The following is a 23,403-nucleotide window of genomic DNA, read 5'->3' on the forward strand; positions in this document are numbered from 1 at the left end:
TCTGGGTTGCAAATACACAAGTTCTCTATCTGTCTGAGTCCTGGGTTGGCCACAATTCCCATGATCCTTTGCAGGTGGCCATCTCAGATGGCTACAGGACCAACACCATGTGTGCTTCCCCTACATCGCTGATGCACAATCAATGATGACTAAAGCGAGGTTGTAGTACAACTGAAGGCTTTAATAAGCTAGATGTTTCCCCCAGCAGCTTGGGTACAGAAAGGAAGCTGCTGGGGTGGCACGGGCTCTTATACCCCACCTTGCAGGGCGGAGCTACCATATAGGCTCGACCAATAGAAAACATCCATTATCTACCAATGGTGTTCCAGCATTACTAGGTACCGTAATAGCTCTACACAGACTACCACATTCACCCCCTGTTTTTACAAAAGTCTGGTGGGGGCGGTGGCTTCATATTACAACATGGTAACGTGGTAGATGTTATGATTATGGAGGTACCGTAATGCCTCCGTACAGCGTTTTACCTTATTATTGTAACTATTTGCAATTTTATAATTAACTATATACATGTTGAAATGAAGCAATCAGTCGATCGGGGGCCCTGGTCATCCTCTGTGATCGTCGAAGCATCGGTGGTGACGCCGATGGAGGTTTGGGCGTCTGTGACTCCGGGAGCATGGTTTCGATCTCTGTGGCAGCTTCAACACCCCTAGACGGCGCTGGTGGGTAAGCTGATTGATCTGGGAAGGGAGCGTCTGGGGGGTGCGTCAATGGGCGGGGGCGGGGGGGGGGGGGGGGGGGGGTGCCTAGACAGGGCCATATCGGCGAAGAACTGATCCTCCTGGGAAGGGGGCAGCTGTAAGGTGCACCGGTGGGGTGGGACTGGTGGCGGGGGTTTGCGCGGGGATCTGTAGGTCTCGTAGGGAGACCGTGTCTTGACGGCCATTGGGGTTTGCCACGTAGGCGTACTGGGGGTTAGCGTGGAGAAGATGGACCCTCTCGACCAACGGGTCCGACTTGTGCGCCCGCACGTGTTTTCGGAGCAGGATGGGTCCGGGGGCTGCCTGCCAGGTTGGGAGCGAGGTCTTCCTGGGGAAAACAAGGAGACGTTCGTGAGGTGTTTGGTTGGTCGTGGTGCAGAGCAGGGACGTGGTGCAGAGCAGGGACGTGGTGCAGAGCAGGGACCGGATGGAGTGGACAGCATCCGGGAGGCGGACTTGAGGTCCACCGTGGAGAAGACCTTGTATTGCGTGATCCTGTTTACCAGGTCAGATATGCGGGGGAGAGGGTACGCGTCCAGCTGCGTAAACCTGTTGATGGTCCGACTGTAGCATCCTATTCTTCTCCCCGGTCTTTACCACCACTACTTGAGCTCTCCAGGGACTGTTGCTAGCTTCAATGACTCCTTCCCTCAGTAGCCGTTGGACCTCTGACCTAATAAAGATCCAGTCCTGGACACTGTACCGTCTGCTCCTGGTGGCGATGGGTTTGCAATCCACGGTGAGGTTTGCAAACAGGGAAGGTGGATCGACCTTGATGGTCGCGAGGCTGCAGACAGTGACTGGGTATAGGGCTGCCGAATTTGAAAGTTAGACTTTGGAGGTTGCACTGGAAGTCTAACCCTAGGAGTGTGGCTGCGCAGAGGTGGGGAAGGACGTAGAGCCAGTAATTTTTGAACTCCCTTCCCTGGACAATGAGATTTGCTACACAGAACCCCTTTATCTATCTCTACTGAGTGGGAACCAGAGGTCAGGGAGATTTTTTGATTAACGGGGTGGATGGGGAGAGAACAGCGCCTTACCGTGTCGGGGTGTATGACGCTCTCCGTGCTCCCAGAGTCGATTTAAGCAGGACGTCTTGTGTCCGTTGATTAGCACCATTGCAGCAGCTGGGTGTTCTCGTCGGGCAGTGTGTGGTCATCTGCACTGAGGTCCTGGGAGTCCATCCAAGATGGCGGCACCCACTGGTCGCACTTGGCTGTGGGTGCACAAAATGGTGGTGCCCATCCATCGCCCGCGGCGTCCGTGGAACACGATGGCGGCGCCCGGAGGCCACACGTGGCCCTGGAGGAGGAAGATGATGGCGTTCGCTGGCCGCACGGGCCTGTGGAGAGGGTTGTAGTGGCTGTCCGCATTCGCTTCCGGAGACCACAGCGACCGCCCGGGCCTGGCATACCGCCACAAAATGGCCCTTTTTGCCGCACCCTTTACAGGTGGATGAACGGGCTGGGCAGCCCTGTCGGGGGTGTTTGGCTTGCCCGCAAAAATAGCAGCAGGGCCCCCCAGGGTTGCCGGGCCGTCTTGCAGTGCAAGCTTGTGGGGGAGTGTGGGACATTGCCTCTGAGTCGGCTACAGAGGGATTTCACGCTGCCCAGGGGGCTGCCGCGCGGTCGGGGGTGTAGGCGCAGGCGTTTTGGGAGGCCACTTCCAAGGAGCCGGCAAGGGCCCGTACCCCATTGAGGCTTAGAGTTTCTTTCTCCAGCAAACGCTGGCGGATTTGAGAGGACAGCATGCCCGCAACGACAGCGTCCCGAGTCAACAGTTGTGTTGTCGTTTGCTGAAACTTGTGAGCAGCTGCAGTTTCTCCCCAACACTAGGAGCGAACGGTAGAATTCTTCTAGTGACTCACCAGGAATTTGTCGCCTCGTTGCTAGTAGATGCCGGGCATAGACCTGACTCACAGGGCGAATGTAATGTCCTTTCAGCAACTCCATCGCGGCATCGATGTCGTCCGCGTCCTCTTGAGGGTGTAGACTTCTGGGTTTACCCTCGAGTGCAGGATCTGCTGTTTCTGTTCTCTTGTGGATGTGTTTTCTGCCATTCCGAGGTAGCCATTGCACGCAAGCCAGTGCTTGAAAGTCGCCGCCGAGTTTACTGCGTGGGGGTTGAGTTGCAGACACTCCGGCTTGATTCGGAGCTCCATTCTTTAAATCTAGCTTATTAAATTGATGCACAATCAATGACTACTAAAGCGAGGTTGTAGTACAACTAAAAGGCTTTAATAAGCTAGATGTTTCCCCCAGCAGCCCGGGTACAGAAAGGAAGCTGCTGGGGCGGCACCGGCTCTTGTACCCCGCCTTGCAGGGCGCGGAGCTACCATACAGGCTCGACCAATAGAAAACATCCATTATCTACCAATGGTGTTCCAGCATTACTAGGTACCGTAATACCTCTACACAGACTACCACAATCGAACATACTCAAAACGTCAAATCTTTTTGAGGGCTTGCATTGAGTTGTTTTCCACATGGATGTGGTGAATCATGGACCCACCCAGCCTCAGCCTGACATGAGACTGAGAGCAATGCTGAGGCAGGAAAGTGCAAGTTTTCATAGCCAACCATCATAGAACATAGAACAGTACAGCACAGAACAAGCCCTTCGGCCCTCGATGTTGTGCCGAGCAATGATCGCCCTACTCAAACCCACGTATCCATCCTATACCCGTAACCCAATAACCCCCCCCCCCCCTTAACCTTACTCTTTAGGACACTACGGGCAATTTAGCATGGCCAATCCACCTAACCTGCACATCTTTGGACTGTGGGAGGAAACCGGAGGAAACCCACGCACACACGGGGAGGACGTGCAGACTCGGCACAGAAAGTGACCCAGCCGGGTCATAGGGCAGGATTGTCCAAGCTCGTCCGTTGAGGGGCCCATTGCGAGTGAGAACAAGAGAAAAGGTTAATTCACTGAAGACCAGAGTCACAAAATAACTTCTCACTCCAAGTCACACCACACAGTTACAATGGTATATCGGACTGGTGAAGCAAGTGACAAAGATTCTTCTTCACAGAGCTCAATGAGCCACTATGTCAGTTGTTCTGCCAAGACGATCAATGGTGTTGGGGAAAAAGTACATCAGATACCATTTGGAAAAAATGAAGGACGGGTTGATGTCATCAGATATTAGTGCACACAATAATAACAGTGTATGCATCCTCTACAGGACTGGGCACAGTACATTTTCAGAGTGCAAAAGAGATGGTAAATCGGACCGATCAGTCTATTATGTATCACACTTATTACCAGATACAAAGAGCTACACAGTAATCGAAAAGGAAGCTATGTGGGCATGTGAGAAATTTACTTACCATTGTCTTCACATTGTGATAGAATGTCACATAATTGAATACAAAAGTCCTTGTAATGTTGCCCTCAAGAGTTCAAAGGTTTAAATTAAGATTGATGTTTGAAACTCGTCTGGTATGTGTTCAAGGGAAAAATAGATCACATATTGAAACAAAGAATCCAGAAATTGCAATTTAAAGGAAGTTGAGTTTGCTATAATGACTGTCCAAAAAGATTAAGCAAAATCAGATGTGGAATGTAAGCAGATTAGAGAAGGCCTACATTTCAATGTTCTGCTTCACAGGAAAAGCATAACTGACAATATTAAGATGGTGGCCACGGTGCTCGAGACTGTCACTGTCCAATATTTCAGCACTTTCTACAGACAATTTCTTACTTGGAGTGAAGGTTAGGTGAGAATAATGAAGCCTTGTAATGTCACAACACTTTCTATCTTGGATTATTTTACATTGCGTGTTAGGATTTTCCTTCAGGCAAAATTAGTTCTGGTCTATTTTGCATTTGTTTAATTGGCCACGCCGAGAATGGTTTGACGTGGAAAATTGGTGAGGGGGAAAAAAAAAATCATCCTCCTTTTTTAAGATGAACAGTTTAGTAGATGTCAGATGGTGCCTGGCCCTACAGAACATTGTTCATGTATGACCCTTCACCGGAACAGACTTGATGGTCATGTATTCCTACCTCTTTATTGTGATGAAGACTTCCCATTGATGTTGTAGTCGTATTGTAATAAGGGCATATTTGTCCAGGGTTCCTGTTCATTACCCCATGGTCCATGTTGGAAACACGTGTGTACTTTTCAGCCCTAGTCTGCAGGTTCCATATAGTCTGCAGACACATCTCCTCATAATTCACACAAGTGGATTGGGCTCCCGTACAAGGTTACTGAATGGTTCGTGATGTGTCTGAGACAGCAATCCTGCAGTTAGTTAGTTCTCTACAGGAAGAAGGGCTGGGATGGGGAATCGGCATTATCTGTTAATAGTTGTAATGCCACAAGTGTCTCGAGTATCTCATTCTAACAGTAAAACTGTCACCACCAGTATGAGCACTAAGTGGAAAATTTGTTTGCCTGTCTGCTGGGGCTTGCTAATATCACTCCCTAATTCCAGGCAGTAAGATCACCATTCATTCATTCACAAGTCACATCCTAGGAATGTAACTGGCAATTGTAGAGATCCTGAAGTATATGATATTTCATCTTTGTCTCTTTACTTGGTCCTGACATTTTTTTTTAAAACTTCAGATTATAAAGCTAATGGGTAATAATGCAACTGGATCTCCATCCCCTGAGCCTGTGTTTGATTTATTTTCTTGTGCTGAAATCTGTTAAAAATATTCATTGAAAAACGGTCTTAAATATTGATAATCACGACCACAAGCTGATTGTGGTTCTGTTGGCGAAATAGAAGCTATCCCATGAGATGATACGAGTGAGGCATAATTTACATCCAACATATCTTGCTATGTTAGGTATAATACAACTAACTGACTGTTTAAACTTCAGTGGAAGAAAAATAAATTCAATTTGAAATCTGGGGTGAGATTTTTGTTTAGTAGCATATGTCATATATTAAATATTAAAAACATATGGATGGGAACAAATGTTTATTTTAAATGGCAGCAATTGATGAAACAATACTGATGTTGGTGTAAAATGTCTTCTGTTCACCAGTAGTTATTTCATGCCTCATCTTGATGAGCACAAACATTTGATGCCTGGAAACATTTTTAGTAAACAAGCATGTGATATTTGAACAAACAAAAGTAGCTTTATCTGGCTGGACAACTCATCAACATTGAAGGATGTTACACTACGCACTACACAGTCTTAGGATCAGAACTGACCATACTAATGCTTCCCTGGTTTGAAAAAATTAAGAATTAGTAGCTTCTACACTGACATGAGATGGCATTATATCTTCCATGACATCTAATCATGAAATCAATAATCAATTTGTCACCTTTATGGTAAGTCGGCCACAATTTGGGTGGAATTTTATCTTTTTTTTAACTTGACACCTTGTGCAGGAAAAGGAGTATGCCACCGTTGGCTCCACTCTTGGCTTTTTGCACCATGTTTTCTGTTTTTAAATCAAAATCCCGGAGGTGGTTTGATTTGAGAGCCTGCCCACCAGCAACCTCTGCTTTCAAGAGAAGAATTCCTGATCTAATAAAAAAAAAACCGAACCCCTCCCATACACACGTGCACCCTTGCCCCATCCAAGAACAATGGAAGCCTGCCCTGGGCAGTACCAGGGAACAGTCCCAGGATACTGCCTGGGCATTACCCTCTCCCCATTTGGGGGCTGTAATTAGCTGCGCGCCCTGTTCCCATTTGGCAAAACCTGTTGTTATGAACCCCGCCGAAGTGAGGTCACACTGTGGGACAATGCTACAATGACGAACCGGTTAATGAGATGGCAACAGGGCTCCTAACTTTTCACGGCGGGATTCCAGTTACATCACTGATGGGGCCAGGGATGTCCCATCAACGTAAAAGCCGTTTTGGGGACCTCCTATTGGGTTCTCCGCCCCAACCGGCTTTCCTGTCTGCGATAACCCGGGGGGGGGGGGGGGGGGGGTGCAGGGTGGAGAATCCCAGCCTAATCTTTTCTATCCCCATTAAGAAGTTTATATCTGGTGTGCCAGTAACTTCAAATCTATGAGCGTGATTTTCAAGCCTGTTCACAGTGGGCACACACTCCGTTATGACCACTAAATCTCGCAAGAGGGCCATAACGGGATTTGTGCCGAGGGATCTGTTTCAGATCTTCCTTACAACCCCCCCTCCCCCCTGCTGATGATCTGGTGAGAAAGAACCTGATTCCCATGTATTCTGTAAAAGGGCAGCACGGTAGCATAGTGGGGGCAGCATGGTAGCACAGTGGTTAGCACAATTACTTCTCAACTCCAGGGTTCCAGGTTTGATTCCCGGCTTGAGTCACTGTCTGCAGAGTCTGCACATTCTCCCCGTGTCTGCGTGGGTTTCCTCCGGTGCTCCGGTTTCCTCCCACAGTCCAAAGACATGCAGGTTAGGTGGATTGGCCATGCTAAATTGCTCTTGGTGACCAAAAAGGTTAGGAGGGTTATTGGGTTACGGGGATAGGGTGGAAGTATGGCCATAAGTAGGGTGCTCTTTCTAAGGGCCGGTGCAGACTCGATGGGCTGAATGGCCTTCTTCTGCACTGGGATTCTATGATATGGTGGGGGGGAGGAAAGGGAAAACATTTTCACAATGATGAATTTGATGGAAAAGATGGAAGGAGACGAGTGAGCATAAACATCACTGATTGGGTCAGCTGACATGTTTGTGTGCAGTTAATCAAATCCTATCCGAGGTAGCTTTCTGTCCTACGCAATGGTACAGCACCTATTGTCAGCTTACTTCCAAGTTCAGCAATGGGAAAAATGCCCCAAACCTGAAATGCAGTCAGTAACCCACAAATGGTGAATGGCTCTACAGTGCTTGGAAAAGAGAGAGGAAATACATTCAAATTTAGGAAGTCAATGTTAAACAAACCTCTACGCTGAATGAGGGTTAATGCAAGTGACAAAACTGTATTTTATTGAGATTTCCAATGCTCGCTGTGGTTTGAAACTTGGGCTTCAAATGCCAAATATTTCATTATTGGGTAAAATTGAACCCTACCTTTGCACCACCTTTTGGATCATTTAAAATTAAAAGAGTCCCCGGAGAAATGAAAATGTGCTACCAAGAAACTCCATTCTACTTTCCCTGAATCTGAATGAAGGAAATGAAATGGATTTAAAAAATCCCATTTGAATGAAAGAACCACAGGTATAGAGCTGTCTAAGGATTCCTTCACTGAGATTATTATTTTTATCAAATAACCTGACTGAGCAGAAAGAAATCCTCAACATTGTTTGTGTTACTCGAGTTCAAAAAAGGATGCAGAGGCCCATCACTATGAACCAACCCGTGTGGCAACGTGCTGGTATACAACATGACATGTTATATTGTCTGCCCTTACAGCTCTTCGCGTTGCAAGTAAATTACTGATGTGGAAAACAAACTGCGAAAATTTTCAGGCAGTTATTACCTGCAGTCATTTTACTGAGCTGCTAGTCATTTTCCTGCTTAGTTTTATTTTTATTTTTTTTTTTTAAGTGTTCACATTTTAAAAATAGTCTGAACGATGTTTTGAGGTGATGATGCTCCAGTCATTTGATCTCCTTTCCCCGCCCCTGCCCCCAAACCTTGCTGAACATTGATTTCAGGAGAAAGTAAAATGGAAATGTGGTTAATCAAGCCAGATAAATTTGCTTTGTATCACTTGTTTCACCATGTTGTGATCCTGTTTATTTTTCCTAGACGAGTAGTGTTCGACTCTGAATTTCTCAAAAGTGTCACAATTAATTCTGTTGGCACATCTGAAAAGACTTGGGGCCATGTTTTACTTTTGTGCATTAATATTTATAAGATGTTTATGAAAGCAGTTTGTACCATGACTTTGAGGAGTGTTTTCCACTCGAAAATTAGCAAGTGGGGTCAGAAAACCCCATTGTTGTAATACTCTCTCAAAGGGCATTAATAAACTTTTAACAGATTTAATTCTGGCAGGAGGGGAAAAAAAACTGGAAAGTTTTTTTTTAAAGAGTATTCAACTCCAAATCATCAGATCTAGTTTAGCTGAAAGGAGCGTTCTGGCACAGAGCCTGGTGCAGTGACCATATCTTTTATGGTGCAGGTTATAGAGGTTGGCAGGGACACAGGGGTCAGAGGGAGTGCACCATTCATAACACAAACTACCCCAGGCAGTGATGTATGGCAAGAAAATTAGCTGCCTTGGCAACCCCAACTTTCCTTGATTTCCATATCAATCCTGTAGTGTTACTTTACAATGTTGTTGCCTTACCTTGTCGCTCTTTCTTGAGCTATGGGACTTCCTTCCAGGATCTCTCAATAGCTAACACAGAAGCCACATTGTCTGTGTTGTATCACCAAACATGCTGTCTGTTGAGCATGTTTAAGGGCCCTTCCCCGGTTCAAATGAATCACGTCGTACCTTTCCATGATAACATAGATCATAGAATTTACAGTGCAGAAGGAGGCCATTCGGCCCATCGAGTCTGCACCGGCCCTTGGAAAGAGCACCCTATCCAAGCCCACACCTCTACCCTATCCCAGTAACTCACTCAACCTTCCTGGACACTAAGGGCAATTTAGCATGGCCAATCCACCTAACCTTCACATCTTTCGACTGTGGGGAGGAACCTGGAGCACCCAGAGGAAACCCACGCAGACATGGGGAAAACGTGCAAACTCCACACACAGTGACCCAAGTCGGGAATCAAACCTGGGACCCTGGAGCTGTGAAGCAACTGTGCTAACCACTGTGCTACCTGGTCCCCCACATCTGCAGTGAATGCAACTTCACATGACATTGTCCAATGTAAAATCTGAAACATCAACCTACTGATTGACTGTTTGTGTAAGATTATTAAAATGCGCATTTAACCCATTTTTTGTTTTAAAAAGTCGAAAATGTCACAATTACCATAAGTAATTGCCAGACATTTTTATCTAAACCACAACGCAGCTGGTTCATTGAGACAAATTTATACAAATTGAAGACTGATAAGTATTTGACACTTGGCTACTTGATGCTTGCCAGTAGAGTGAAGCCACTACCTGGCACCATTGGGCAATGAGCCTTTACCATGGATGACCATTTCATTTTCACAAGAATGCAAACATAAAAATATTGATTTGGATGGGGTGGCACAGTAGATAGCACTGCTGCCTCAGTGCTAGGGACCCGGGTTCAGTTCCAACCTTAGCTGACTGTCTGTGTGGAGTTTGTACATTCTCCCCGTGTCTTCATTGGGCCCCCAAGTAAAATAAGCACTGTCACATGGCGCATCAGCAGGTTGCAAGGTTGTCATGTTGTACTCGATGGATCTTATTTAACATTTTCTTATTGTATTTTCCTTTTGTTCGAGATAGAAAATACATCCGTGGATGGATCAGTGAAAGCTCGTTCTGTGCTACCCTCTAAGTTAAAAGCATTGGCTTGAGTTACCTGAAAGACAGGTCATATCTTCAGGCAATAATTCGGTCGTCATTGTGTTCGGGTATGTGCTGGCAATGCTTATACAAGGAATTAAATGACATTTCTATTAAGGTATTTCATGACACCTAAAATAATGGGAATTCTATTTCACAATAAATTCTCCAACTGACTGAACTGTTTATTTTTTTTTAAAGTCTTAATGATTACACTTTTTTTTCCAGGGCTTTTTACTTGCGCAACTTGCTTGGTTTTCATTTCATAATTGGTGTTTATTAGGATCTGAAGTCTGCATCATTATTCCCTGCCTGATTTGGATTCAAGTGGGCGCGATTCAACTAAATAGGAACCAAGTCCCATAGTGAGCATGTTTCCCAGCCCTTGCAGCGCCGAGAAACACATGGCTATAAAACGCCACTCGCGTTAAATAAGGGCCCTCAGCAGTGAATGCGTGGCCCAGCCTGCACATAACCCCATTTTCTACACTGAAGAGCTCCGCTCACCGGAACTCCTCAGAATAGCTCCCCCTCGCCCCCAACACCTGCGCAGGTCACACCTGGCCCGATCACACAATGCCAGCTTGGCAGTGCTAACCTGGCAGTGGCACCTAGTTAGCACTGCCAGGGTGCCAAACTGGCACTGCCAGGTGGCACCAGTGCCACAGTATCACCCAGCCCAAAAGGCATGCACCTGGGGGCCTCCGATCATCTGGGAGATGCCCGCGAGTGCAGTTCCGTCTGGTCCCCATTTGTGGAGGCCAGTATTGAACCGTTCTCGCCCGAGGACTCTGAGGTGAAAGGGGATAGATCCCAATGCCTCGGGTACCTCGGGGGGAAAATGCATATTAAAGTGAGATTAGCTGTCTCACTCTAAATGTGTAGATTTGCTTAAAAAGTGATCCTGCCCACAGTGTGTGGGATTTACATCCCAACGTCTTGAGATCACGCTAGATCTTGTGAGGCGTTGCGAGCCAGGTAGATCCCGGGAGCGGTGTCTCCTGGCTTCTATCAGTCACGCTGTGCTGTGGTGAGCTGCTTTTTGGGCGCAGCATGGTCATAATAATTACATGTGCGAATCAGACTTTGTCACCCACTTTGGAAGAAAGGAATGTATTAGTTCATTTTGCAGAGACTAAACTACAATCAAAGGAAAAGAATGAGCTTGCATATAATGCCCTGAATTGTTTCAAAGTCCAGTGTCGTGCCAATTACAATGTAGGGAAGCACAGCACCTATACTACACAAATGGTAAATAACCTGGAAATTTATGGAGCTTGTTGTGGTTAAATTCCTTGCTTTCTTTAGACTACTGTCTTGTGCAGTTTTCGTCATCTGAGAGATGGGCAAGGTCTTTGTGTAATATCCATCCCAAATGAATTCTAGGCTCACTTACAAATGTGAAATGAAAATAGCTTATTGTCACAAGTAGGCTTCAAAGGCAGTTACTGTGACAAGCCCCTAGTCGGTGCCTGTTCGGGGAGGCTGGTATGGGAATTGAACCGAGCTGTTGGCCTTGGTCTGCTTTACAAGCCAGCTATTTAACCCACTGTGTAAAACCAGCCCCTGAGTGACCCATGCAAAAGAGATCTCGGCAAACTACTTGTGTGAGAAAAGTGAATAAGTCCAAAAAGCTTCCATTTTGCAGTTTGCAGAGAGAATAACAATTCCTTTGAATAAATCAACCATATTCTCTCCCCCCACCCCCGGCCCCTTAGTACATGGTCGCAGTCTTCCAAGTTAGAAATTTGCATCTAGAATATGTGAACCACATGCACCGTGCCCATGAAGCTTGTACCCAGAAAACCTGTAGTCAGAACTGGGATATTTATCTTGTGGTATTTCTTTCATGTAATATTTCTTTTGAAGTAACCAAGTGAGGGAAAAGTGGGCAGTCTTTGAGTGAAGGAATAATAGCTGGTATCTGTTGGTTTCTTTTTCATAAACGACAGCTTCTTGACACCTTTATACAAATTGCATTCCAATTTGACAAAATAATACCACATTGACAAACAAGAACAGCCCCAACTTCAAAAGTAGCTTCACCAAAAACATTTCCCTTTCTCCTATCTGCCTTCCATTTTGTACCTGGCACTGCTTCCATTTTAGACCCGAGCTATTTGGAGCCATAGAAAACAAAAAGGCACAAGTTCCTATTTTTGCCCCAAGACACAACATGATTGGAGCAGAAGTGGTGCCAGCAAACTCATTCTCAAAGGAAAAGATTATTTTACGAGATTAATGTACGTGGAATAAGTTGCAAATAAACTGGCTAGATTCAATAATAGCATGGCAATAGGCAGAAGGCACTAGGCAAACTAAGGAAGTGTTATGAGTTTGTTATAGCTTCTAATATGTTGGATAGCTTTTCCAGTAACACTTGGAAATTTGCTGACGACAAATTTCCTTCAAACTTCCTTCAAACTGCAGCTAAGTGACCAGCCCAGGCAATGGGTGGATTTTTCTGAAAAATGGCCAAGCTGTCATTTACGATGCAAAAATTGGCGTGATACCGTTGGCCCCAGCGGTGCAATCTTCAGGCACCTTTGCACTTTGGGGGAAATGTTTTCTTCCCATGTAAAAGGGTGCCGCCGTGCCGGAGGTATGAAGGGTCTGATTGCCCTACCCCAGGGATCATTTGAGTACTTCAATCAAGGGGGCACTGCCTTTAAATGGCTCCATAGGACGGCACGGTGGTGCAGTGGTTAGCACTACTGCCTCACGCCGCCGAGGACCCGGGTTCAATCCCGGCTCTGGGTCACTGTCCGTGTGGGGTTTCACCCCCCCCCCCCCCAACCCAGGTGGACTGGCCATGCTAAATTGCCCCTAATTGGAAAGATTTAAATAAATAAATGGCTCTACAGCTAACTCAGAATGGCCATTCGCAGACCAGCACCAAGATTCCCAGAGGGGGCTCTGACAAGACTGTTGGATTCGATGGAGGAAAAGCGGACAACTATCTACCCACGTGTTGGCAGAAGGCCCCTGAGCAACATGACAAAGGCTGCCTGGGAGGCAGTGGCAGCAGTGGCTCTTGCCAGCTGTATGACCAGGGGGACGGTGGTTCAATTTCCCCAAAAAAAGATGAATGACCTCCTAAGAGCTGCAAGGGTGAGTGCCCCTTGTCTCCCCTTACGGCACCCCAGATTGACACCACTCGCTGTCACCTCACAGGTTCTCAGCACCCAATCTCCCCAGCATCATCCCCCACCCCCTGGCACTTCACTTCAAAACACCTTTCTGCCTAGGTGCAGTGCCCAAAAATGCCAATTGGCCTCAACATTCAAAATACCATGCTCTGGCTCAGTGTACCCTTTGACTCTGCAGGAGAAGATGGTCCATAAAGATGTGAGATGGGGGGGGGGGGGGGGGGAACTGTGCCTGGTCTAAGCTTTTTGACTCCCTTCGAGGAAAGGGCGATGGAGCTTCTAGGAGTGGGTCTGCACCGACAATGAGGTTGGCCTGCAACTGAGAAGTGAGGAACCACTGCATATTCATCCAGATGACCTGTTTCAAGTGAGTTGATAGATGCCCAAACCTTTGGCCTTGCCATTTAATAAAACCATGTCCCTTGCCTTGCAGGAACATCAGCTCTTGAGACCGGGCCTTTTACGAGCAGAGCTCCCCTCCACCTTCCACAACGCCGAGGAGGGCACCGATGATGCGTCTCATCTAGCACCAGCACCATCGCAGAAGCCAGCATCTCGGGCGAATTTAGCAGACAGTCTTCTGACTCACTATCTGGTGAGCACTGCATTGACGCTGCACATCGGATGGAGACAGAAACATACCAGGGATTTTGGAGTCGGAGGTCCGCTGAGTCCCAGGACATGGTTGTGCCCAGCCAGGTGCTGTATCTCCCTCAGCTGCTAGAGATGCGCAAAGGCAGAGCTGGGAATTCCAGGAGGAGGCGTCAGTGACATTGCAGGAATGGAGGATCCCAAAGTCAACTGGTGCAGGGCATGTTACTGGCGTTGCGTGGCACCCAGGCCAATACTGCCAAGGGTGGCGACGCAGTGAAAAACCTGGGGCAGAACATCAGAGCCATGAATTGCGAAGTCCAAGGCCTGGCTCCGTCTGAGGACCTCTAAAGCTTGGTCCAGACACTGAGAACTGTTGCTGAAGGCTTCAACACCATGGTTCAGACAATGGTGGGTCTGCAGGACTGGCAACACCAGGGGAAGTTGAGGCTTATGGAGCTCGCTTCAGCTGCCTCACCATCCTGGGGAGTCACCCAGGGGTCGACAAGCACCCTGAGGGAGGAGAAAGTGCTGGAGCCCATCCTGGGCCTTTCACCAAGGAGACTCTGGCAGTGTCCAGCCCTTCTGACTCCCTGGCACTGGCACATCTTGGTAGCAGTGGGCAGAACTGGGTGACACCGCAACACCATTGACACATGAAAGTTGATTGGGGTCCTCCACAAGATGCCAAGGGTATCTGTGGCAGCAAGGCATGGAAGGCAGCATACTGCCTTCACTTCTGATGTGCATTCTGGGATCACACCTAGACGTAATGGAAGGCCTCGCATGTTAGAGCTCTAGGGGTGCAAAGTGAATACCCATAGGATTTTAATATGTCACAAGTCACCTAATTAAACTCTTCCCTTGTTCAAATCATTAACACCTCACTGTCTTTAACCTTCTCCCACAGGGAAACATCTTCAACCCATCTGAACATAGCTATTCCCACAGGCCCTCAGAGCTTTACGAACGATAAGACCTAATCAAATTGATACTGACATCCTGGAATGACTGCTATCACTCAGTGAAACTTTGGCTGTGCGTATTTTCCCCTTTTTGAGCTGGAGAACAAAGGAATGAGCCCCTGACCCTCACTCGGACGTGAGCCCAGGAGCCAGTGGACAGTCAGCAGACAGACAGGAGCAGAGCCTGAAGAGCATCACAGCTTTCCTCACTACTGCAAATCATCATCACCCTCCTGCGACCCCATCTCACACACCACCCAGCACGCTGATCAGAGGTTAATGACCCATTGGGTGGGGGGATCTAATAAAAGATTTTTGGGGGACTGGGGAGGTTGTTGTGGAGTTGCCAGACAACAAGCCGCCTATTGGGATCCTGGAAGTGATGTGGGCATCTGTAGTCCACCTACCCAAGCACACCATGAGCACTGCCTAGTGCGGGAGACCCTCTGGGGACTGTACTGAAGGACACAACTGGACGAGTCATGGCAGCAGAAGCCCATCTTCAGTACACCAATGCATCGCCCTATAACTGACCAGATGGCACTGGCATCATCCAAAACCTTAGCGGGTTTTGGATGATGTCCCCATGAGCCATTGTGGCAGTCTGGGTTGACCCTCGAAGATCCCGGGAAACTGCGAATACACCAGGACAAAGCTGCCATGCATGACCCTGGGAATCACGCACAGACATGCATGAAGTTCATGCGATGATCAGCTGGGAGTTGAACATTTAACGGAGTAGAACCCCTTCCGGTTGATAAAGGGGGTTCTCTGATGCCACAGTGCTCTTAATGCCACGTGTTCAATTGATGGTCCCCTTGACCTGTGGCAGGCCAGCGATGGATGCAAATCCCACATTTCTCTCATCCTGACAATCTGAAGCCTGGGCATAGAGTATCTGACAGCTCGCAGATGCATTTGAAAAATGAAAAAAAATGAAAAATCGCTTATTGTCACAAGTAGGCTTCAAATGAAGTTACTGTGAAAAGCCCCTAGTCGCCACATTCCGGCGCTATTCCACAGATTCATTCTGGGCATTTAAGACAGATACCACAACAAGCTTCAGGACAACACATACCAACCATGACTCCAATCCTGGGGGCGACCTCCAAACTGGCCTCCTCATCTCCATGCCCCACCCAACTCTGCAGCTGGCCAGAGGGTACCTTCCCCTTGTGCACCTTGGTTCAAGGTGGAGACAGTGGAACTTGCCTCCTTCCGCCCTCTTGGTGCTTGGTACCGATTTTTAAAAAGCAGTTGCAATTCGCACCCACATGACATTACGCTGGTGGGCAGGATGATTCTGAGCACCTGACTTTAAGCAAATATCAACGATAACCGACTACCATCAGACCGGCCAAGCACCTGACTTTAACCCCGCTAGTGAGATTATAATAGATTCAAATCAGATTATCTCCCTTTCCGGAGGTGAACCTAATTATGTTGGGTGAGGAGGGCCCCGGAACGTTTTGTTCAGAGCTCTCGCCAGACAAACCCCATTTTTTGGCCTCTCGAGCATTGACGGCCGTTATAGGATATGTACCCATGGCGAATGGGCCCAAAACAATCGTGGTCAATATTAATGGCATTCGGTCAGATCGAGTCAATTGGATAGGCAGGTTTAGAATTATAAATTGAACTTTTTGCAGATGATGCTAATGGCAGCAAGTTTGAAAACTATGTTAAGCAAATTACATTGTTGGCAAGGTAGGACCATTTGTATATAATTAAAGACCATTCATAGTAAAAAATAAATATTCATTCTGAGGTGTTTGATGCAAATCAAGCACAGGGATGAGTTTTAACCATGTGCTTAAAATGACAATAGAGCAGTTTTTTAAATCCAAAACAATTCAGGAAATTCTTTTGTTCAAAAAAGGTTGTAAAGATAAGCCCAACCGCTACAGGCTAGTCAGTTCAACATCGATGGTGGAGAGTAGCACAGTGATTACCACTGTTGCTTCACAGCACCAGGGTCCCGGGTTCTATTCCTGGCTTGGGTCACTATCAGTTCTCCCCGTGTCTGCGTGGGATTCCTCCGGGTCCTCCGGTTTCGTCCCACAAGTTCCAAATGACGTGCTTGTTAGGTGAATTGGGCATTCTGAATTCTCCGTCTGTGTACCCAAACAGATGCTGGCTTGTGGCGACGAGGGGATTTTCACAGTAACTTCGTTGCAGTGTTAATGTAAGTCTACTTGTGACACTAATAAAGATTATTATAAACTTCTAGAGTCAATAATCTAGGACCACATTCAATAGTCTCCTGGACAAATGTGGGTTAATTAAGGAAAGCCAGCACAGATTTGTTCGGGGTAAATAATATTTAGCTAACTTGCTGGAGTTTTTTGAAGTAACTGAGAAGGTTGATGAGGGTAATGCCGTTATGTCGTCTACATGGACTTCCAAAAGCCATTTAATACAGTGCCACACTACAGACATGTGAGCTGTCATATCCCGCACGGGACTTATAGGGTGTGAATGTTCCCTGTGCTCCATGCGGAGTGCGAGCTCCCCTGCAAGGGCAGGTATCTCAATAACCTGATGTAAGGCACTGCCCAGAGAGTAACCTGGTACCGATCTACCGGGTAGTGTATATATCCTGGGCGGGACTCTCTCAGGCTGGGCTGGAGAATCCCCGCGACCGGTGGGAATCGCATACGCGGCACGCGATTCTCCGCAGAGTGGAGAATCCGCACCATTGGCGCCGGCGTGGTTGGCACGGTGTTGGTTGGGGGCCGCTTTATGCGGCTGGCCCGCCGATTCTCGAGCGACCATCGTAAAAACGCCGAGTCCCGCTGGTGCCCTCCACACCTCTCAGCCGGTGGGACCTCGGTGTGGAAGGGTCAGGGACGGCTTGTTTTTGGCGGGCGGGGGGGGGGGGGGGGGGGGGTTCTGATGTGGGCTGGCCTCTCTGGCTGGGGGGCCTCGTTTCTTCCACGCCGGCCTCTGTAGTCCTGCGTCATGTTGCATCGGGGCGTTGAAGGAATCCACTGCGCATACGCCAAGTTTGCGCTGGGATCAGCAGCTGGAGCAGCGTGAACCGCTCCAGTGCTGTGCTGGCCCCTTTTGCCGACCAGAATTAGTCGTCAGGTCAGCCCGTTCATGCAGTTGTAAGATGCAATGGCGTTTACGACGACGGCGATATTGCCGCGGGATTAGAGAATCCCGTCCCATTTGTATAAATTAAACTTCTCGGACTGGAGGAAAATTTGTAGTGGATTTCCCCAAGGGTCAGTGTTGGAACCTGCACTTTTCCGGATATATTTAATGACCTAGATGTATAAGGCAAAATTTCATGGCAGCATTGTGAACTGAGAAGGATAGTGTAGAACTTTAGAAGGATGTGGACAAGTTGGTGGGATGAGCTGGCAGGTGATGTTCAATGCTGAGAAATTTGAAGTGATTGATTTTAGTATGAAAAGACAATGGGCGGGATCTTGAGCCCAACCTCGCCATCTGCTGGATCGGTGGTGAGGGCGGGAAATGTCATGAGAAATGTGATTCTCGCTGCAGAGATCGCGTTTCCGATATACCCCCCTCCCTCAGCGGTAACATCACGAGATTCATGCCCACAAAGGGTGTAAACCTCATTTTAATACATTTCCGTTTTTTTATTTGATTTTTATAAATTTAGAATATCCAAATTTTTTTTTCAATTAAGGGGCAATTTAGCATGGGCAATTGACCTACCCTGTGTTGTGGGCGTGGGACCCGCACAGACACTGGGAGAATGTGCAAATTCCACGCAGACAGTGTGGGGCTTTCATGCATTTCTATGTATTCAACAGCGCCACCCCCCCCCCCCCCCCCAAATTAAGTATTCATACTTCGCCCACGTCATGTCAACTAGGTTTAGGACTACTTGGGCCAGGTGTGAGGCAGTTGAGGGGATCGCTCAGTGGGCACAGAGATAAGTCTAGTGGGGGTGGGGGAAAGGACATGCCTGGGCCCCTGACCCAGATTGGCATGCAGGGGCAGTGCCAAACGGCAGTGCCGGGTGGACCCTAGTATGAGCCCCGGTGAAGGGGAGAGGGGTTGGCGGCAGGGCTGCGTATGTGTGGTGAGCGGGGAGTGGTTGGAGATCAGTCACTGAGGGGGGGCAATGAATGTTTGGGGTGGATTTGTTTTGCTGGCAATGTATGTCGGGGTCAATGGAGAGCCTCCGAGGCCTCCGGGAAGTGGGCTGCGGGTTGTTGGGCTGCAGCGCTGGCCATGGCACCCTGATCTGTTTGGAGCAGGTTCCCGGCTCTGAGCTGCTGCCCCACCAGAGTGATGGTGTTGTCCACTCTCAAGGAGGTCATAACTTCTAGCAGACACTAGTTCAGCCTCGGCTGGAGTACTGCATCCAGTTCTGCGTGCCGCACTTTGGGAAGGATGTAAAGGCATTGGTGAGGGTGCAGAAAAGATTCACAAGAATAGTTCCAGGGATGAGCAACATCAATTATGAGGATGAATTTGAAAAGTTAGGACCTGGAGAAAAGAAGGCTGAGAGGAGATTTGGTAGAGGTATGCAAAAGTATGAGGGGTCTGGGCAGAGTAGATGGGGAGAAACTGCTCCCACTTATGAAAGGATTGAAGAACAAAAGGGATTTAAAATAATTTGCAAATGGGATATCAGAAAAACCTTTTTCATGCAGCGAGTACTTAACATCTTGTACTGCCCGAGATTGGGCATTAATGTATTTGAGAAGGCTGGAGGGATAAATTCTTTTTGAAGGCTGTTTCTTCCATGTTAGTTATACCCTGGAAAAAAATTCTCCTAATCACCTAAGGCTTGAAAGGATTTTACATGTATTCTTTAAGCCTCATGATCACAATTGAAGTGAAGATCAACACAAGGAAAAGCATAATATTTTTCTTGGACAGCATTACAAACACTGTCTAGCCCACTGAGCTAAACCAGCCCTAAATTCATTCCCAAAACGCGCAATCAATTTCAGTTATATTAAGGGTTCAGCTAAATAGTAGTCTTTTTGTACTGTATTTTATAAAAATGCCTTGTGTGATTTCCAAGATAGCATCATAGAGCTTCCTACAGTCTGTCAAAAAATTGTTGTTATCCCAACAGGACACTGGCTCACTCTTCAACATCACAAAACAAAAAGTAAAGGCTTTAGCGTAGACCCATCTGAATTATACCATAAGAATTGCAATTTTGGATTGGAACATTCATTTCACAAGTATGTTCACAGGGGGATTAGGGGTTATGGGGAGAAGACCGGAGAATGGGATTGAGAAACATATCAGTCATGATTGAATAGCGGAGCAGACTCTATGGGCCGAATGGCCTAATTCTGCTCCTATGTATTATGGTTATGTGGTCTAATTAGTATATGCCATGGACAGTGAGTTCTGATAACCATCAGCATCTATCAAGCTGACTGAACTCACAAGTAAATATATAACCCTCTAACATCACAATTGTCTACAGTGCCTATAGTAACTACTATTCACTCTTTTTGTAAATTGGATGCCCCAAGGTCATAAATACGCTATATAAATGAAAGTCTTCTTCTTTCATTATGTCCTCTTTTGTTAATTAACAGTCATTAACATTTCATTGGCTTGCTGTGTTGCAAAGTATTAGCAAATATTGCAGTAAGTTTGTTATGTAATAATGTTTCTTTTTTTCTGTAACTACCTTTTTTCACCTTTTTTTAAAAGCTATCAGAATGTATGCAGTTGAGCAGTTGAAGGCCCATGAAATGTCTTCAAAACCTCTGTTTTGCAATGGAACACTTGACCCTCAAGTTAGAAATCAAGCTATCGGTGTGACAGAAGTCAAACAGGACAAGAACTTTAATGTTATGGAAGACGTATACGACAAGAATGAAAACCTTGGTCAGCTTCACTCGGGTGGGACCACGTTCAGGAACAGCCTCAACCTAAAAGGTGAACCAGATTTACAAGTGGAGAAAGAAGTGGCAAATTGTTTTCCTGCAAAAGGATCCTCCAGTTTGGAATTGGGGAGGAGACCACTCTCTGTCGAGAATGTCCGCGTTCCACCAGAAGGAGCTGAGATGGGCCACACCAGCAAGCCTGGCACAGTTAAGGATTGTGAAGAGTTTGCTGTTTCTCCCTCGGATGACAATGGCTATTCCAGCAGCTGCCTGAGTATTGAAAGCCCAGACAGTGTCGAAGGAAGCATCTGGGAGGCAACCGAAATTATAAGCAGCGATAATCTGTGGCAGCAAGCTGCAGCAACCGAGATCAACCATGTCCCAGGGAGTCCACCAGCGGCAGATTCCTTACTCCCTTCAATACTTGAGGCAGTCCAGAGTCTCCACGAGAAACAAAGATTCAAAGAGCAAGAGAAGGAAAAGCATCAAACCCAGGTGATCATGTACCGGCGGTTGGCCTTGCTACGTTGGATCCGCAATCTCCAGCAGAAGGTAATGGACCATCAAAGCCGGCTACAAGAGAGTTATGACACCATTTTGAACAACCGCAAAGAGCTGCTCAAATTCATAAAACAAGGCATCATCTCGCAATAAATAGCAGACAACCAACCAATGTGTCAAAACACAACTCTTTGGGCAAGACCAAAAAGATTTGGAAAGGAGCAAGTTAAATCTCTTAGTATATCAGAAAATACCGCATATCTTTCATTGTACACAAACCAAACACTGAACTGATTGAACAGTAAGCCGGGCTGTGATGGCAATGTGCTTTAAAGCCCGGGTATTATTAATTCAGCTTCAAAAACTGGATATTTAAATGGGACGTGTAATGATGTCTTTGTTTTTGACAGGGAGGAATGAATTGGGTTTTTTTCGGTTTTCTGGCAGCTTTTCGAACTGCTGGTTCTCTCATTCCGAATGTTTTTTTTTAAGTGATTAAACAGGAATTAAACAAAGTAAATTATGTTAACATCACAGTGAAAGGATTAATTTTGTGACCCGCCGCACCTAGTCAAACAGTCAGTGTTATGGCCATCACTTGATCTGTACTTTCACAAGAGATTTTCTATCACCAAGGTTGCAATTGTTTCTTTCCAGTATGATCAGGGAAGATTATCTCCAGCCAAGAAAGTTTAAAATAGCATTCCACAACATTTGCGCAGTTACTATATTGTTATAAATTATTTTACATTTGTAAATGTGCCCATTAAACCACATCTAGAGGTATTCATTTCCTTTTAAAGGCGGCAGAATACTTCTAATTTTTCAAGTTGTATCACTAACAACTACAGTGATAATACTTTGCAGAAATGCTGGTAAGGAACCAATTTTTTGTTTTCTGCTCGAGAAAAACAGGAAAGGAATCAAAGATGTTGACTGATGTCTAATGGCAGTATGTGAGACACTGCTGCAGATCCTGACTCCAGACAACTTTTGTTACCGTTTATTAACAACATTCTTAGTTTTGATACAATTTAGATTTCCTGAACCAAATATACATTCAACATCTTTTGTGTTTGAAGCATAAAGACGCTTTAAAAAAACATGAAGACTGCCATTAAATGGAATTAGAGAAATGTAAAATATTCCTTTTTTCGTATTCTCTGCTTAAACTGAGACAGCATTTTATTTTTGTTCTTTTGCAGAACTTCTACTGGAGTTCTTTAAGATTTATTAGGTCCATTGCAAACACAACATTTTATGAGTTTAAGGTATCTTGTTTCTACAAAAGAGTTGCATTCAGTGTAATAGATTCTTCATTTCTAACATAAATGTTAATACTATATTAAAAATTAACAACATATGAAAGTATTGCAGTGTCTTCTGAGATCATTATGCATAGGGGATATTTGTAAATTAACTTTGCTGTAAATCAGAAACAGTGTTGGCCGGCTCCTTATACTGGGCCACTAATCTAAATACATTACAGTATGGATCTTTACAGGGGAGCTCTGTGCTGAAAAACTGCCTCTCTCTATTGGTTGAATATTACATTCCTGAAATTGCATAAACCTTCTTGTGAACAGAATAGCAATTGCACACGTGCCAAAAGTTGCTCTGGCCTGCAAACTTGGAGCATGACAAAATATGTCCTTTTTGACTTGTTTAACACCTCCATACAAGTCCTGTAGACATGATTTCTTTGTGAAATGACTAACACCATGGGCAGGATTCTCTGTCCCGCCACACCCATTTTCTAGTGCGGCGCACCCCAGCCCGCAGCAGGACTCCGTTCCGGCAGCCGGCCAATGAAGTTTCCCATTGTGGCCACCCCCATGCCGTAGGAAAATCCACGAGTGTGAGTGCATTGCCGGCGAAACGGAGGATCCCGACAGCAGAGGATCCAGCCGGATGTTCATCATCAAACAATGAGAGCAAAAACTGTTACACTGTGTTGCCGATTTGTTTTAATCTTCAAACTTTGTGTGCAAATGTTTTCCTATCTCTATGATTGCATGATTAGTTTAAATTTCAGATGTGCAATTAGCAACATACTAAAGCAGAATGATCCATTTTTATGTATTCAATATATATTTATGTGTGTATATATAGAACATATATAATATATATGCAGTCAAATTCAATGGTAAGCTCCAACAAATGTGAAGTTATACTCAGTTTGTCAAGTATTTAAAATAAATGAGTTATTTATGAACATTGATCTCTTGCTTTTTAATGAAGCCTCAACATATTTGGGAGCCATGTGGGACA

General features: G+C 46.2%; 1 protein-coding gene across 2 annotated transcripts in view; it reads left to right on the forward strand.

The window, feature by feature from the left end:
* The window catches only part of LOC119967470 (UPF0500 protein C1orf216 homolog), a 32,558-nt gene extending 10,938 nt beyond the window's left edge, over positions 1-21,620 (forward strand). The window contains exons 2-4 of one of the 2 annotated variants that reach the window (XM_038800043.1): positions 10,027-10,204; positions 13,669-13,830; positions 20,443-21,620. In XM_038800043.1, coding sequence (XP_038655971.1) covers positions 10,157-10,204; positions 13,669-13,830; positions 20,443-21,285 — 1,053 coding nt within the window. In that variant the 5' untranslated portion in view covers positions 10,027-10,156 and the 3' untranslated portion in view covers positions 21,286-21,620. The remainder of the gene's footprint in view (positions 1-10,026; positions 10,205-13,668; positions 13,831-20,442) is intronic. The other variant, XM_038800052.1, reaches the window with a different exon arrangement.
* The last annotated feature ends 1,783 nt before the right edge of the window (positions 21,621-23,403 follow it).

This window comes from Scyliorhinus canicula, chromosome 1, assembly GCF_902713615.1.
Source record: "Scyliorhinus canicula chromosome 1, sScyCan1.1, whole genome shotgun sequence".
NCBI classification, from domain to species: Eukaryota; Metazoa; Chordata; class Chondrichthyes; order Carcharhiniformes; family Scyliorhinidae; genus Scyliorhinus; species Scyliorhinus canicula.